The sequence below is a fragment of the Lynx rufus genome, unplaced genomic scaffold, assembly GCF_022079265.1.
Source record: "Lynx rufus isolate CCGP_SWC_20201006 ecotype Redwood Valley unplaced genomic scaffold, mLynRuf1.p SCAF_27, whole genome shotgun sequence".
Classification (NCBI taxonomy): Eukaryota; Metazoa; Chordata; class Mammalia; order Carnivora; family Felidae; genus Lynx; species Lynx rufus.
Window position 1 is genome coordinate 5,974,164 of NW_025814842.1, and position 12,855 is coordinate 5,987,018.

Sequence of the window (12,855 nt, forward strand, 5' to 3'; positions counted from 1 at the left end):
ATTAGTATGAAGCAGTTCTGGAAATGGGCTCTCCTAGCAGCTCAGATTTCGTTATGGCATCTTGAATAAAAAAGACAGGTCAGAACCACCATAGGCTCTCCCTGGTTGTCTAAATATCTGTCTGCCTTGCTAAGGAATGGTCACAGGCCAGAGTACATAACACGGCACATCTGTCTGTAAAGGGAAACAATACTTCTCACTCTTGCCGTAGAGCTAAATAGTGCAGGTGCTGCGGGAGTTTCTGTGGAAGCTGCATTTTTCGGAACCTATGTGCGGGTGTAACTCGAACAAATAGAGTACAGCGGGCATTGCCAGCTCGTCTGTCGCGTAAATGTAAGGAGTGTGTCCAGATCTGCATTTTCTTTTCTGAGTGACCTATGGAAATTGTAGGAAGGCGACTTGGCTCCTGAAGTACTGAACGGGGGTTGTTAAATTAGCTGGTGCAAGGGGTGCAGGCGCTCAGCCACAGCCCTTTTCGTTCTGAGGAGTCCCTGGCCTGCAGGTTTCCAACGGGGCGGTTGCCATGGCAAAGACCACCCTGGAGCAGCTTCTGATGAGGTGTGCGACACCTTTAAAAGATGAAGAGAGAGCCGAAGAGATCGTGGCAGCTCAGGAGAAGTCCTTTCACCATGTGACACATGACTTGGTTCGAGAAGTCACCTCTCCAAATTCCACTGTGAGAAAACAGGCCATGCATTCCCTGCAGGTCTTAGCCCAGGTCACTGGGAAAAGTGTGACAGTGATCATGGAGCCCCATAAAGAGGTGAGATTTCTGCCACTGGAATTAGGATCATTTGAGCAAAACTTTTGAGGCAGTTTTCCTTCAAATCTGACTTGAAGGTGATGTATGACTGGGAACTGTGTGTCCACCTCACAGAGTGCTCCTGGATGTGCTCTCTCTGATCTCAGATAGGCAGAAGGCGGCGTGCTTGTGTCAGTGGCTATACTCGTAGTTGTCAGTGTCAGGAGAACAGAGGGCCCATTTCCTGGGTCTCTGTAGTACAGTCTGGTCACTCTTGTTTTAAGAGCGGTGACTCTAGAGACTCAGGAGGTAAATGTATTTGACACGTAACTATCTATGATCCGGTGTTCGCGCACGGAACCTCCCCTCCCTTCCCTAACTAAAGGACGTTCGTGATAACTTTTTATCTCGTGGTTCTCAAATTGGTAATTATTTTCGAGTACTGTGAGGAGCAGTATTTGCTTTTTAGGGACAACTGGTCAGTAGTGCTTCCTCCTTTCCTCTCCCAGGTCCTCCAGGATATGGTTCCACCCAAGAAGCATTTGCTCAGACACCAGCCTGCCAATGCGCAGATTGGCCTGATGGAGGGGAACACGTTCTGTACCACGCTACAGCCCAGGCTCTTCACAATGGATCTTAACGTGGTGGAACATAAGGTGTTCTACACAGAGGTAGGGGGGTGGTGGTGCGGCGTGGTGTGGATGGTGATGACGTGTGTCTGGTAGCCTGTCTTTGTGCACAAAGACTGGTCAGGCAGCATTCAGAGAAGGCATAGGTGGCGACCACAGGTAACCAGCCATAACCTGGCCCAGCACGCCGCACAGGTACGTACGTGACAGGCCTGGTGACCAGAGATGTTCAACCACGTGTGGCTGTTTTCCGAGTCCGTAGAATTGTGTGAGCCCTCTACGAGGAACCTTGCTGCCCAGGGCCTTAAAGATGTCATCTAGAGAAAGATTTACCATCTGCTCTGATCACCGTCATCAGCTGGTGCCCTGAGCAAGACTGGCTCAGAGCAAGGGCCGGTTTATTGAATGTGTTCATCACTTACGAATGTGCCATGCACCGTGGAGAACCTACTTCACAGGAATGCCTTTATTTGGCCCTGATGGCACTCCATGAAATACAGATACTGATGATCCTCATCTTGGGCAGTGGCAGATGGCATCTTAACAAGTGTTTGTCGCTGTAAACATCCCAGTATGGGGTGACATTAGACAGTGAGAAACAAATTGAACTATAGATACAGTCAAATTCTAAGCATTAATTCTTAGAATACAATGTTGGTCTGGGGATCAGTCTCTAGATTGATCTTTTTTAAGACCTGAATCATACTCTGGAGGCATTGTCAGTAAACTGAGGCAAAGGTCATAAGCAAGTTTTTTCAGTCCACACTAAGTTTGAATTTCCAGGTATGAAAAATTTGCCTCTTGAGTTTTTAAGTCCTATGTATTTGCTTGGACGTACGATTGTATGATCACGTGGTCTAGCTTTGATCTTTTATACCTTGTTGCGTCCCTTGTGTAAGAGTCGATGCTCATATGACCTGTCCAAGGTTCTAGGAGAGCCACCAGAGGATGGGAGGAAGTTTCCTTTTGGTGGATCCAGGTCGATGTGTTTTAACCATGTGGAAAATTCCTCACCGAGGCTTAAGACCAGATCCTTAAGTAGTGCTGGGAGATAAATCTCAGGAAATGTGTCCGGTTTCCCAAGTGCTAATCATTGTACCAGCTGCATCAAAACATGTGAGGATCTTTTGAAAAATAGAGACTCTGGAGTCCTCTCCCTGGAAGTTTGGGGTCAGACCTACAAATCTACCATCTGCAAGCTTCCCCCAGCTTCCCGGGTGATTCTGGTACATGTCATGTTCGGAACTCACTCTGTCTAGATGTAGATACAGATACAGTTGTCGGTATGTGTGTGTGCACACATGTGTTTTATATGAGGAGAGTAGTACTGATGGAGTGGAATAGGGTGGTGGCTTGAAGTGCTTTCTACTCTCTGTCCTTTTATTGCTGTTTTAAATCTTTTACTAGGTAGGAATCTTTAAGGAAAAAACGGTAAAGTTAATACTGTTTTTTTAAGATGTAAATAGAAGGGGAAAATAGTAGTAGAACCCCATATGTGGTATTTTAGGTATTAGACGTAAAAATATATACTGGCTTGTGATAAAATGTCCAGAAACATAAAACATAGCTACAGGAATCTCTGACTAATGGTATTCCCAGTGACTTTTAACTTCTTTCTTTATGCACTTTTCTGTACTTGGCGGGGGGGGGGGGGGGCGGCAAACAAGTATCACCACTGAAATGCTGAATTATAGAGCACACACGATTGTCGAGCACTGGCCCGAGGCATGGGGAAGCAGCTCTGAATAAGGAGGAAGATGTACCTGCCACCATGATATCTGCAGTTCACGTGGTCCCCTGTTTAGAGAAAAAAGGTTACGGTATCAGAGTGGGTGAGAAAATGTCTCATTTCACTACTGAGGCTGACTTGAGTTTGCTTTAGAAGGAAATTCAGTCCCATTTGGTATTAAATTCTCTAGGATTTGAATTTAGTTCGTTGATTGTGGTGTGTGTGTCTAAGATTGCTGTGTTCTATTATTTTCAAGGTTATTGTGTCTTGACAGGAAGAGCAGGCTAAAATTATTGTATCTTTTACAGCTGTTAAATTTATGTGAGGCTGAGGACTCCGCTTTAACAAAGCTGCCTTGTTACAAAAGCCTTCCGTCACTCGTACCTCTGCGAATTGCAGCGTTGAGTAAGTTAATCAAAATTAAGTCATGAGTATGAAGATGCAGGGAGACAGTGGCTTTTTCTGTTTTTTTAAATTTATTTATTTGAATTCAAGTTAGGTAATGTACAGTGTCGTATTGGTTGCAGGAGTAGAACCCAGTGATTCATCACTTCCATGTGACACCCGGTGCTCATCCCAACAAGTGCCTCCTTCATGCCCATCACCCATTTAGCCCATCCCCCACCCACTGCCCCTCCAGGAACCCCCAGTTCTCTATATTTAAGAATCTCTTACGGTTTGCCGCCTTCTCTGTTTTTATCTTATTTTTCCTTGGGGTTTTTTTTTTTTTTTTTTTTTGATCTTTTTTAAGGTGGAATCAAAAAACTTGTGTTTGTAGGAGAACATAGGGTAGTCAAGCTTCCAAGACTCCAGACACATCCAAATTAGGCGCTGCATGTGGCAGTCTGCCTTTCTTCAAAAAAAAAAAAAACAAAAAAAAACAAGTATTTGTGAAACTACATAATGAGATGTCAATAGATTATATCAGTTGTTAGGATTTAAATAATTTTTTACTCTTATAAATGATGCATTTTACCTTATAATAATTAACTCTCTATTCTGTAGTTCTGTCATGACTCTGATACTCTGGTTTAAGAATTGTCATAGCTCTCAGGGCACCTGGGTGGCTCGGTCAGTTAAGCGACCAACTTCAGCTCAGGTCATGATCTCACAGTCTGTGAGTTTGAGCCCCTGTCAGTCTCTGCGCTGACAGCTCAGAGCCTGGAGCCTGCTTTGGATTTGTGTCTCCCTCTCTCTCTCTGCCCCTCCCCTGCTCATGCTCTGTCTTTCTCCATCTCAAAAATAAATAAAAAAACATTAAAAAGAAGAAAAAAAGTATTGTCATAGCTTTCATATATTGCCATTTGCACCCAAATCAGAGTATACAGTAAGATTTACTACAACCCGTATAGGCTTCTCAGTGGCTCCATAGCATTTGAGACTCCTGCCACCTCTAGGCTTTTGTGAGGAATGTCAGTTACACTGTTGAATTTTTACTCCTTTGAATTCTCACTTAGAAGCATGGTCCCTCCCTCCTTCCTTCCTTTCTTTCTTTCTTTCTCTCTTTCTCTCTCTCTCTCTTTCTCTCTCTCTCTCTCTCTCTCTCTCTCTCTCTCTTTCTCTCTCTCTCTCTCTTTCTCTCTTTCTCTCTTTCTCTCTCTCTCTCTCTCTCTCTCTCTCTCTCTCTTTCTCTCTTTCTTTCTTGATATATAAATACCCAGTACGAGTTTTTTTTTTTAGTTGACTTTTTCTCTTGCTCTGTTGGGTTTTACGTTCCTAATAAAACATTGCCAGAACCTTCCTTGAGTTAGGGGTAGAGGAGGTAAGAGGCAGACCATTATACCTGCGCTTGAGCAAGGGGCTGGGATGTGGACGACACAGCACGTGGGAGTGAGGGGGGTGCTCCGCAGCCACGGTTGGAATCTTTGCTTGTGTCGGGATTGCTTTCTCTGCATGCTTTTCATTCCTGTTGGCTAATAACAGGCATTACTCTTGGATGTTATCTCTCAGCTAACATGTGGGATTAATGTGTGTCCCCTTTTCTATGAATATTTGCATTTTCACAGCCTTTAACTCCCCAAGATGGGAGGAGGCTGCCTGGTCAGACATGGATAGTGGAAGAGAAGCTGGGCTGTGTGTGTGTGTTCCCTTCACCACTAGAGTTCAGGGCCAGCCCTCTGTCAATTCAGCATGCGTCTGCTTACACTCAGCCATGCTCTCACCCCATGTGAGGATGGGGGAAGTGGTGTCAGTGCGCACTCCCTCTTTTCCCCCTCCAGCCCTTCTTCCTTCTATCTGGACCAGGTAATATTTATCATGGCCTTTCTGACAGGCTGTTGACTTCCCTCCTAGATAACCCTGAACATGTACGTGAGCTAGAAGACCATGTATTCCTTTGTCTTTCTTGAGGTCGGACACTTGGGAGGTGGTTCGGTGATTCAGTTTGTGTTGATTGGTAAGAGCCTTTAGATAAGGAAATTATTCATACAATTTTCAGGTTAATAATGAAATTGTATTGATCTGTCTCCCTAAAGATGCGCTTGCTGCCTGCAACTACCTTCCTCAGTCCAGGGAGAAGATCATCGCTGCCCTCTTCAAGGCCCTGAATTCCACGAATAGTGAGCTGCAGGAGGCTGGAGAAGCCTGTATGAGAAAGGTGAGTGAGTGCGTGTGTGTGTGCGCACACATGGGTGTGAGTTCTGCCTTTAGGTTCATGCTGTTCACCTCGTTTGTGTGCCTGGAAGTCTCTGTTTCGTACACACTGCACTCTGATAACGTCTCTATTTGTTTCATAGTCCTCATGAGCCTTTTAAAATAATAAATAGTAATGAGCAGTCACGTTCATTTCATCATAAACTTCTAGAACGTATATGGTTAATATTCCATTTTCCAAGGAAAACACACACTTGTTGCTAGAGCTGAATGAGCTCATTCTGTTTTAAAGTATATTCTGTTAACTGTTTTCCTTTGTAACCTTTTTTTTTTTTTTTTTAATAGTTTTTGGAAGGTGCTACCATAGAAGTGGATCAAATCCATACACATATGCGGCCTTTGTTGATGATGCTGGGGGATTATCGAAGCCTGACACTGAATGTTGTGAATCGTCTCACTTCAGTTACCAGGCTCTTCCCAAACTCCTTCAATGATAAATTTTGTGATCAGATGATGGTAAGCCAAATGCATAAATACTCTCTAATCAGCCTGAAATTTTAAGTTATTTTTTTTTAAGTAATACATGTACGTGGTTTAAAATTCAAAAAGCATGAAAGGGGGAGGCACCTGGGTGTTGAGCACCCAACTCTTGATTTCAGCTCAGGTCATGATCTCACCATTCGTGAGTTTGAGCCCCTTGTCAGGCTCCAAACTGATCACGCAGAGCCTCCTTGGGGTTCTCTCTCCCTCTCTCTCTCCCCCTCCCCTGCTTGCATACATGCGTGTTCTTTCTCTCAAAAATAAATAGACATTGGGGTGCCTGGGTAGCTGAGTCAGTTGAGTGTCTTACTTTGGCCCAGGTCACGATACTACGGTTCATAGGTTTGAGCCCTGCATCCGGGCTCTGTGCTGACAGCTCAGAGCCTGGAGCCTGCTTCGGATTCCGTGTCTCCCTCTCTCTCTGCCCCTCCCCTGCTTGTGTTCTCACTTTGTCTCTCTCAAAAATAAATAAACACTTAAAAAATAAATACCAAATGAATATTTTCTCGATTTTGTAAATAAATAAATAGATAGATAGATAGATAGATAGATAGATAGACAGACATTAAGAAAAAACAAGAAAGGGTTATTGTGAAAGACCCCCCTCGTTCCTGTCCTCCAGTGGCCGCCTCCGGTTCCTGTGTTAAGAGTTTCCTGTATGTCCCTTAGAGATGTTTTATACTCATAATAGGTCATAGGTATATTCTTTTGTTTCCCTCAAAAGGAAGCACAACGTTTACACAGTTGTTACTTTTTTTTTTACGACTTATCATTTCAGATGAGAACATGAAGTGCTTCTTTCTTCTACTCCTTTCTCCTATTCCCTTACGTGGACGTGCCCTAATTTGTCTCACTGTTCCCCTGCTGAGGAACATCTAGGTTGTTCCCAGTCTTCTGCTGTTACGTAGACAGTGATCTAGTGGAACATGTGTAAGAACTTTTGAAGTATTTTGGGTTTTTAGAAATACCAAGGAAATAATTATGCAAATAAAAATACCTGTTTGACCCTGTTTAAATTTGAAGCATAAGCAGTTGAAGGAGGTTCAACTATTAACTTTCGTATACGTTCAGTTTTGCTCCTGGAAAGTAGACGGTTACAAATAACTTTGGGTTTCGTGGCACATTACTGCAAATGTGCATGTACTTGGCATGCTTCTTTCTTAAGTAGCCTTTGACCATTCAGGTATCTCAAAACATTGAAGGTATTCGTTTTGGTTTTGGCACAGGTTTTCCGCAGCCGTAGACAGGAGTAGACAGGTACAGATAGAGCGTGTGTGGGGTGCAGATGTGTGAGGACCACACAGCTTTTACCTCATGTGTGGTTTCTTCATATCTGCAGACCCCGAAACAGTGAACAATCACCAAAACACCTACCTGGGAATTGGTAGCATTACGGTTGGTCCTAAAAATTGTAGCTGCTGCCCTATTGGAGTAGAACTGGGAAACAGGGTATTACATGGAAATACATTTTCCAGATCGGAAGCTGCCTTCCCGTTAAGCTTCCAAGCGTAACACACACCCCCCTACCAGTTTACGTCCGTACATTCATTCACAGATGTGGTTCCAGTAAATGAAGTTGTATCGCCTCCTAACGAGAGCACGTCAGATACGCTCTTTATCTTGCGTCACGTCACAGCTCTTGGCACACTTGTGTGTGAGATCCGTGCGTGTTCTCAGTGTCTCTTTATTTCTCTCACCTCTCAGCTGTCCTCTTTCGCTGCTTTTGCAGGCAATGTGTTTGTGATCCGTTGGTTGTTTTACAGCCAGTCTGATCCTTCAGATTTGCTGTGAGCTGAGAATTCATTTGGTGAACATCACTACCCAGACCTTTTAGAACAGCGTGAAGAGACTTCCTACCTCACAGCCTGTAGTTCCTGACTTAGGCCCGGAGTCTTTTGCCCGGAAGTCAAATCCGTGGGTTTGTGTTTCTGGTTTGTGTACGGGATCACCCCTCCCCCTGCTCTGGCACTACAGCTGCTTTCAGAATGGTGAAAATTTCTCTAGGAGCAGAGAGTGTTGATGTACTTAGATAAAGAAAGACTGAAGCTGCTGTTGGTGTGGCCGTGTTCATCTGACGCCCACCTTGCCAGAGACCGTGCCAACTCTGCTTTCGTGTTCCCGGCATGGGTGTCCTGATGTGCCCGTGCCTGCTGCTCTCGGGCAGGACTGGTACGCTGGTCTAGGACAGACACATTTGCCCTTCTGTGTATGTTCTTCAGAGCCGCGTTCCATCACTGAGCCTTCGTCTTGCCACGCATAATCCGCTTTTGAGGCAAACGGCTCAAGCCCTCGGTATAATTTTACGAGCGAAGACACCTCAGTGTGTAGGATAGGCATTCATGATAACCACCTTAAAAATTTTGGTGATTAGTATCTTTCCAGGAATTTTACTGGCAGAATGTTGTTAGCTTAGTGTATTTAATTTCTTTGAAAGTATATGTATTTTAGTGTTTCTCACTGCCTGTTCTTGGGAGCACTGGCTCTATAAGTGTTTAGGTGTATTCATATCATCCGTCCCCAAGCCTCTTTTATCCCGGAGTCTCCTTTAAAACAGCTAGTTAATTCCCCGCAGGGCATCAGTGTTTGAAGGACAAGTTTGGACAGTGTGGGACAGTGAAGATAGTTGAGTTATTTGGATGCTCTTGGGCTTTTAGCTATAGGTTCTGAGTGCTTACCTGCCAGGTTTTGCCGGCCACTGTGGCTGGGAGGCTGGCCGCCATACGTCCAGGCCGGGCCAGAGTTGCACCAGGCTCGGGGATCCCTCTTCTCGAGCTCTTGCCGCGGAACACAGAATCTTATTATTAGCTCACAAAGGTTGCCCTTGCCCTGCACAGAATAGAATTGCTCTGTATTTGCACTAATTGTACAGCCTCTGACTAGATGGGATCCATGATCATCTCCCAGCCCACCCCCCGCACCCACCTTGTGCCCCCTCCTGCTCAGCCAGACATTATTCGTGGCTTCAGGGCCTTTATCTCTCCTCTTCTCTGCCTGGTGTGCTCTTCCCTTGTGCTTCTGGAGTGTCTGCCTCAGCAGGGCCCTCCCTGACCTTGACCCCCTTATCTGGCTGATGCCTGTTCCTCTTTGACAACCCCTTGCCTTGACTGTTCATGGCAGGCACCTGTGTATTTTACCTTATTCTCCCCACTGGAACCGAAGCCGGAACAAGGAGGGATGATGTCGGCTTGTTCGTTCTCCACAGGGTGCCTCGCCTGGCGCCTGGCTCCTTGAGGTGCTCATGAACAGCTTCAGGGCAAAGGGACGTGGTAGTGAGAGGGTAGCAGTAAAATCCCAATGTCAGAATGGCCGGGTTTCGGGACGTTTTCCGCTCTACCAGCGTAAACTCAGCCTTCTAGAAGTGACGCAAATGCCAACTGCTCTCTTCTCCAGTTCAGTGGTTGGGCCATTTCAAACATGAATGCTGCTGTCCTCACATTGAATATGATGGAAATTCATGGTTACATATGAACTTCCACCTAAGAACAGCAAGGCCTTGAAATGATCCTGTGTGAGGCAAAAATGTTTAAGAATATGTTTTTTTTTTTTTTTTTTTCAACAGCAACATCTACGAAAGTGGATGGAAGTGGTGGTCCTCACCCATAAAGGGGGCCAGAGGAGCGACGGAAACGTGAGTGACTTCTTCGCTTCTGGGCAGGGCAGCTGTGCCCGGCACTGCTGTTCCCAGTGTTAGTGTCAGAGCAGTGCTTTTAATTAAGACGCCGGTCAGAAATCTAGTCTATAGGAACTGTTGACCATATTTTATTAGCATTACGTTTTGCCTTTATTTTTCTGGATGATTGAACATTCCTTTTTATGTTTCTTTAAAATCTCTTGTTCGCTTTAATGTGACATTTTCATTGATGAGAATTCTGGGAAGCTTGAAATGTTAGTCTTTTAATTCTAGTTTTGCTTTAAAGTGTACAAAGTGTATTTTCTAGACTGTTCTTGGCAGCTGCTGTTTGCATGGTGGTGCATTCCTCAGCTGTTGTTTTTCATTGCTTTCCATCATCATTGCCTCGTAAAACTAAGTATAGATTTTAGGACTTGAAACAGTAAGGATAATGCAGTAAAGCATCACATAAGTACTGGTGTGTATGTTTATGGGTCTCAATCCTCCACCCCAGCTATTTGCCAAAAATCAAATGGCCAGTACTTCGAAACACATTTTTATGACTTTAAGTTAAATATTTTTACATGTCTGACGTTGGTCATTCTAAGACTTTGCTCTTAAAAATAACGGTTCTTGCTGTTTTGAATCTAATTTGTATATGTTAATATTCTTCTCAAATATTTTTTAAGTTGATGACTGTCCTATCGGTAGGATCATGTTTTCCCTAAGTTCCTGTTACACCTGGTGAAATTGTACGGCAGTGTCCTAAGGAGGGAATGCTAGAGCTCTTCAGAGGCGTGATCAACGTGGCTTTCTGTATTCTGTGCCTGTTTGTTGGATGCTGTGTTTCATCCCAACTTGAATTTTTTTTTTTTTTTGGCTTTATTATGCTTTGTTTTGACCATTCTGTGTCAAGGTGTTTTGTTTATGTAAGTCTTGATTCCTGCTGCTTCTAAACAGCCAGCTGAGCAAAACTAATCCAGGATTCCAAACTTTCTAGGAGCGTTAATACCACCATAATAACCTCTTTGAAGGTTTGTTATCAGTATACACAGGGGAATATCAGGAACTCTTGGTGGGGGAGAGCAGAGTGGGTTTTAAAAGCCTAAACTCTTCGGAGTAGGTACGGGTGCCTCTATTGTTTTTCCTCCCCATCTCTCAATCTGCTAGGTATTTTTGCTCTAAATTTTTTATATTTGTTTTATAATAGGCTGTTAATTCCCCGAAGCACACGATTCTAGAATAAACGTTTAAAAACCTAAGGGGCAGGCGAATTACTTCCATTAGATCAGAAAGATTCCATAAAGTTTGACGGAAGTCATTTGGAGGGCTCGTTGGATGGGGCAGTGGGCAGGGGGCGGAGCTGTGGGCCTCGGGAGATCCTCCAGCTCCTGTGGGAAACATGGTGACCATCCATCCTGGGAGCGTGCTCCTGGCAGGCCTGGGAACACCCAGCTCTGCAGGTGCGGCCTCAGGCCATGGTGTTTGGGGTCTACCTGCAGCGTGCCCACGGTTTCGTCACCTCAGCCCAGGGCCAAGGCACCTTTCTGTTCTTGAACTCTGATCATTTTTTATGGATGTTGTTCACGATTGGGAATGGATCTCAGAACATAGGTTGTCCCCATTTGGTTGAATCCCCAAATAATAATTACATAATGGAGAACCTCTAACTGAAGACATGTTAAATATAAATAGTTGACTATTTATAACACTGGGTGTACCCTGATGATCAGAGCTTTTGCACTAGCACCGTGTGGAGAAAGGTTTCCCATTTGAACATCGAACCCCCCCAGGGGAGAACTCACAACCGCTTGTGGAGCTGTGTCTGTGTTGGCATGCATGGCTTCACTTGGCAAAGTGACCCAGGTAGCTGTGCGTTCTTCTGGGTGTGGGGGCTGTGTCACCGTGACCGGCTGATGGGGCTAAACCACCTGGCACTCCCCTGGCTACAGCTGGGAAAGACAAAGAAAAGTTCTTTAATGACAGCGCTGCACGTGAAAACTTACTCTGAATAGAAACAGATATTTAAGTGCATTTGCACACAACTGGGTCTGACAGTTTCTCCCCCTGGGCAAGAGTTCCAAAATTCCTGCTTTTCAAATTTGATTTAAGGAAGGGATATGCTCCATTCTACACTCTCTGAAGGGCTCTATTTTGACATTTGAAGGGTGGAAAGTGTGCTTTTTTGCTGTTGAGCATTTGTTAATTATTGTGCTTTTTCATCATTGTCTTTACTGTCTTGTTTCCCCCAATAATCCTCACTGTGTATGAGTATATGGGAAGTTTTTATGTAAATAACATAAATAGAAAAAAAAGATGATTTTCCTCCCCATCCTCAGGAAAGCATTTCCGAGTGCGGGAGATGTTCCTTGTCTCCATTCTGTCAGTTTGAGGTGAGAACAACCCTATTAAAAGTCAGTTTATGACTTGCATTGTGAAGAACGGTTTATATTTTCTTTTCTTTTCTGTTCTTTTTACCTTTTTGTTGCCTTTTTTCATGCTGTAATTTTTGTTTTGGTTCAGCCTGCCATGGAAGGGGTAGAGGTGAGAATCTCAGTGGAGGCCCAGGAGGGGGTGTTGTCGTATTTGGTTTTGCTGTGATTTGTGGTTCTGTGGTGGACGGAGTGCGTTGTGCCTTGGAGTGCAGTGAGCCGTATTGTCTGTCTGTGGCGGAGTTGTATCAGTACCGTTGCTGTGAACTGTCCAGATGCCACGCATGTTACCTATTAGGACGTTTTAAAGCAAGAGTCCAAGTTCTCTGGTTTCTATATGTTAGAATCGCAATATGTCAACACCGTTTAAGATTCAGCCGGGTTTTGCTCTCATAGTGGTGGTATGAACTCCTACATCTAACAGCCTCTTGGGAGGAAACTACACAAAGAACATCACCCCTGCTAGGGACTGAGAGGAGCTGTTTTCTTGCACACACCTGAGTGCCTGGCTGCCTGCCTGGAGTTTAAAACCTCCCTGCCCCTCCGTGTCTCGTCCCCCCGCATTTCTCGCTCACGCACAC

General features: G+C 44.6%; 1 protein-coding gene across 11 annotated transcripts in view; it reads left to right on the plus strand.

Annotated features, from left to right (window-relative positions):
• TRRAP (transformation/transcription domain associated protein) overlaps nt 1-12,855 on the plus strand; it is a 112,450-nt gene that overhangs the window by 40,566 nt on the left and 59,029 nt on the right. For 10 of the 11 annotated variants that reach the window (XM_047089075.1, XM_047089073.1, XM_047089081.1 and 7 more), the window contains exons 26-31: nt 503-763; nt 1,252-1,413; nt 3,409-3,505; nt 5,575-5,696; nt 6,038-6,208; nt 9,792-9,860. In XM_047089075.1, coding sequence (XP_046945031.1) covers nt 503-763; nt 1,252-1,413; nt 3,409-3,505; nt 5,575-5,696; nt 6,038-6,208; nt 9,792-9,860 — 882 coding nt within the window. The remainder of the gene's footprint in view (nt 1-502; nt 764-1,251; nt 1,414-3,408; nt 3,506-5,574; nt 5,697-6,037; nt 6,209-9,791; nt 9,861-12,855) is intronic. The other variant, XM_047089078.1, reaches the window with a different exon arrangement.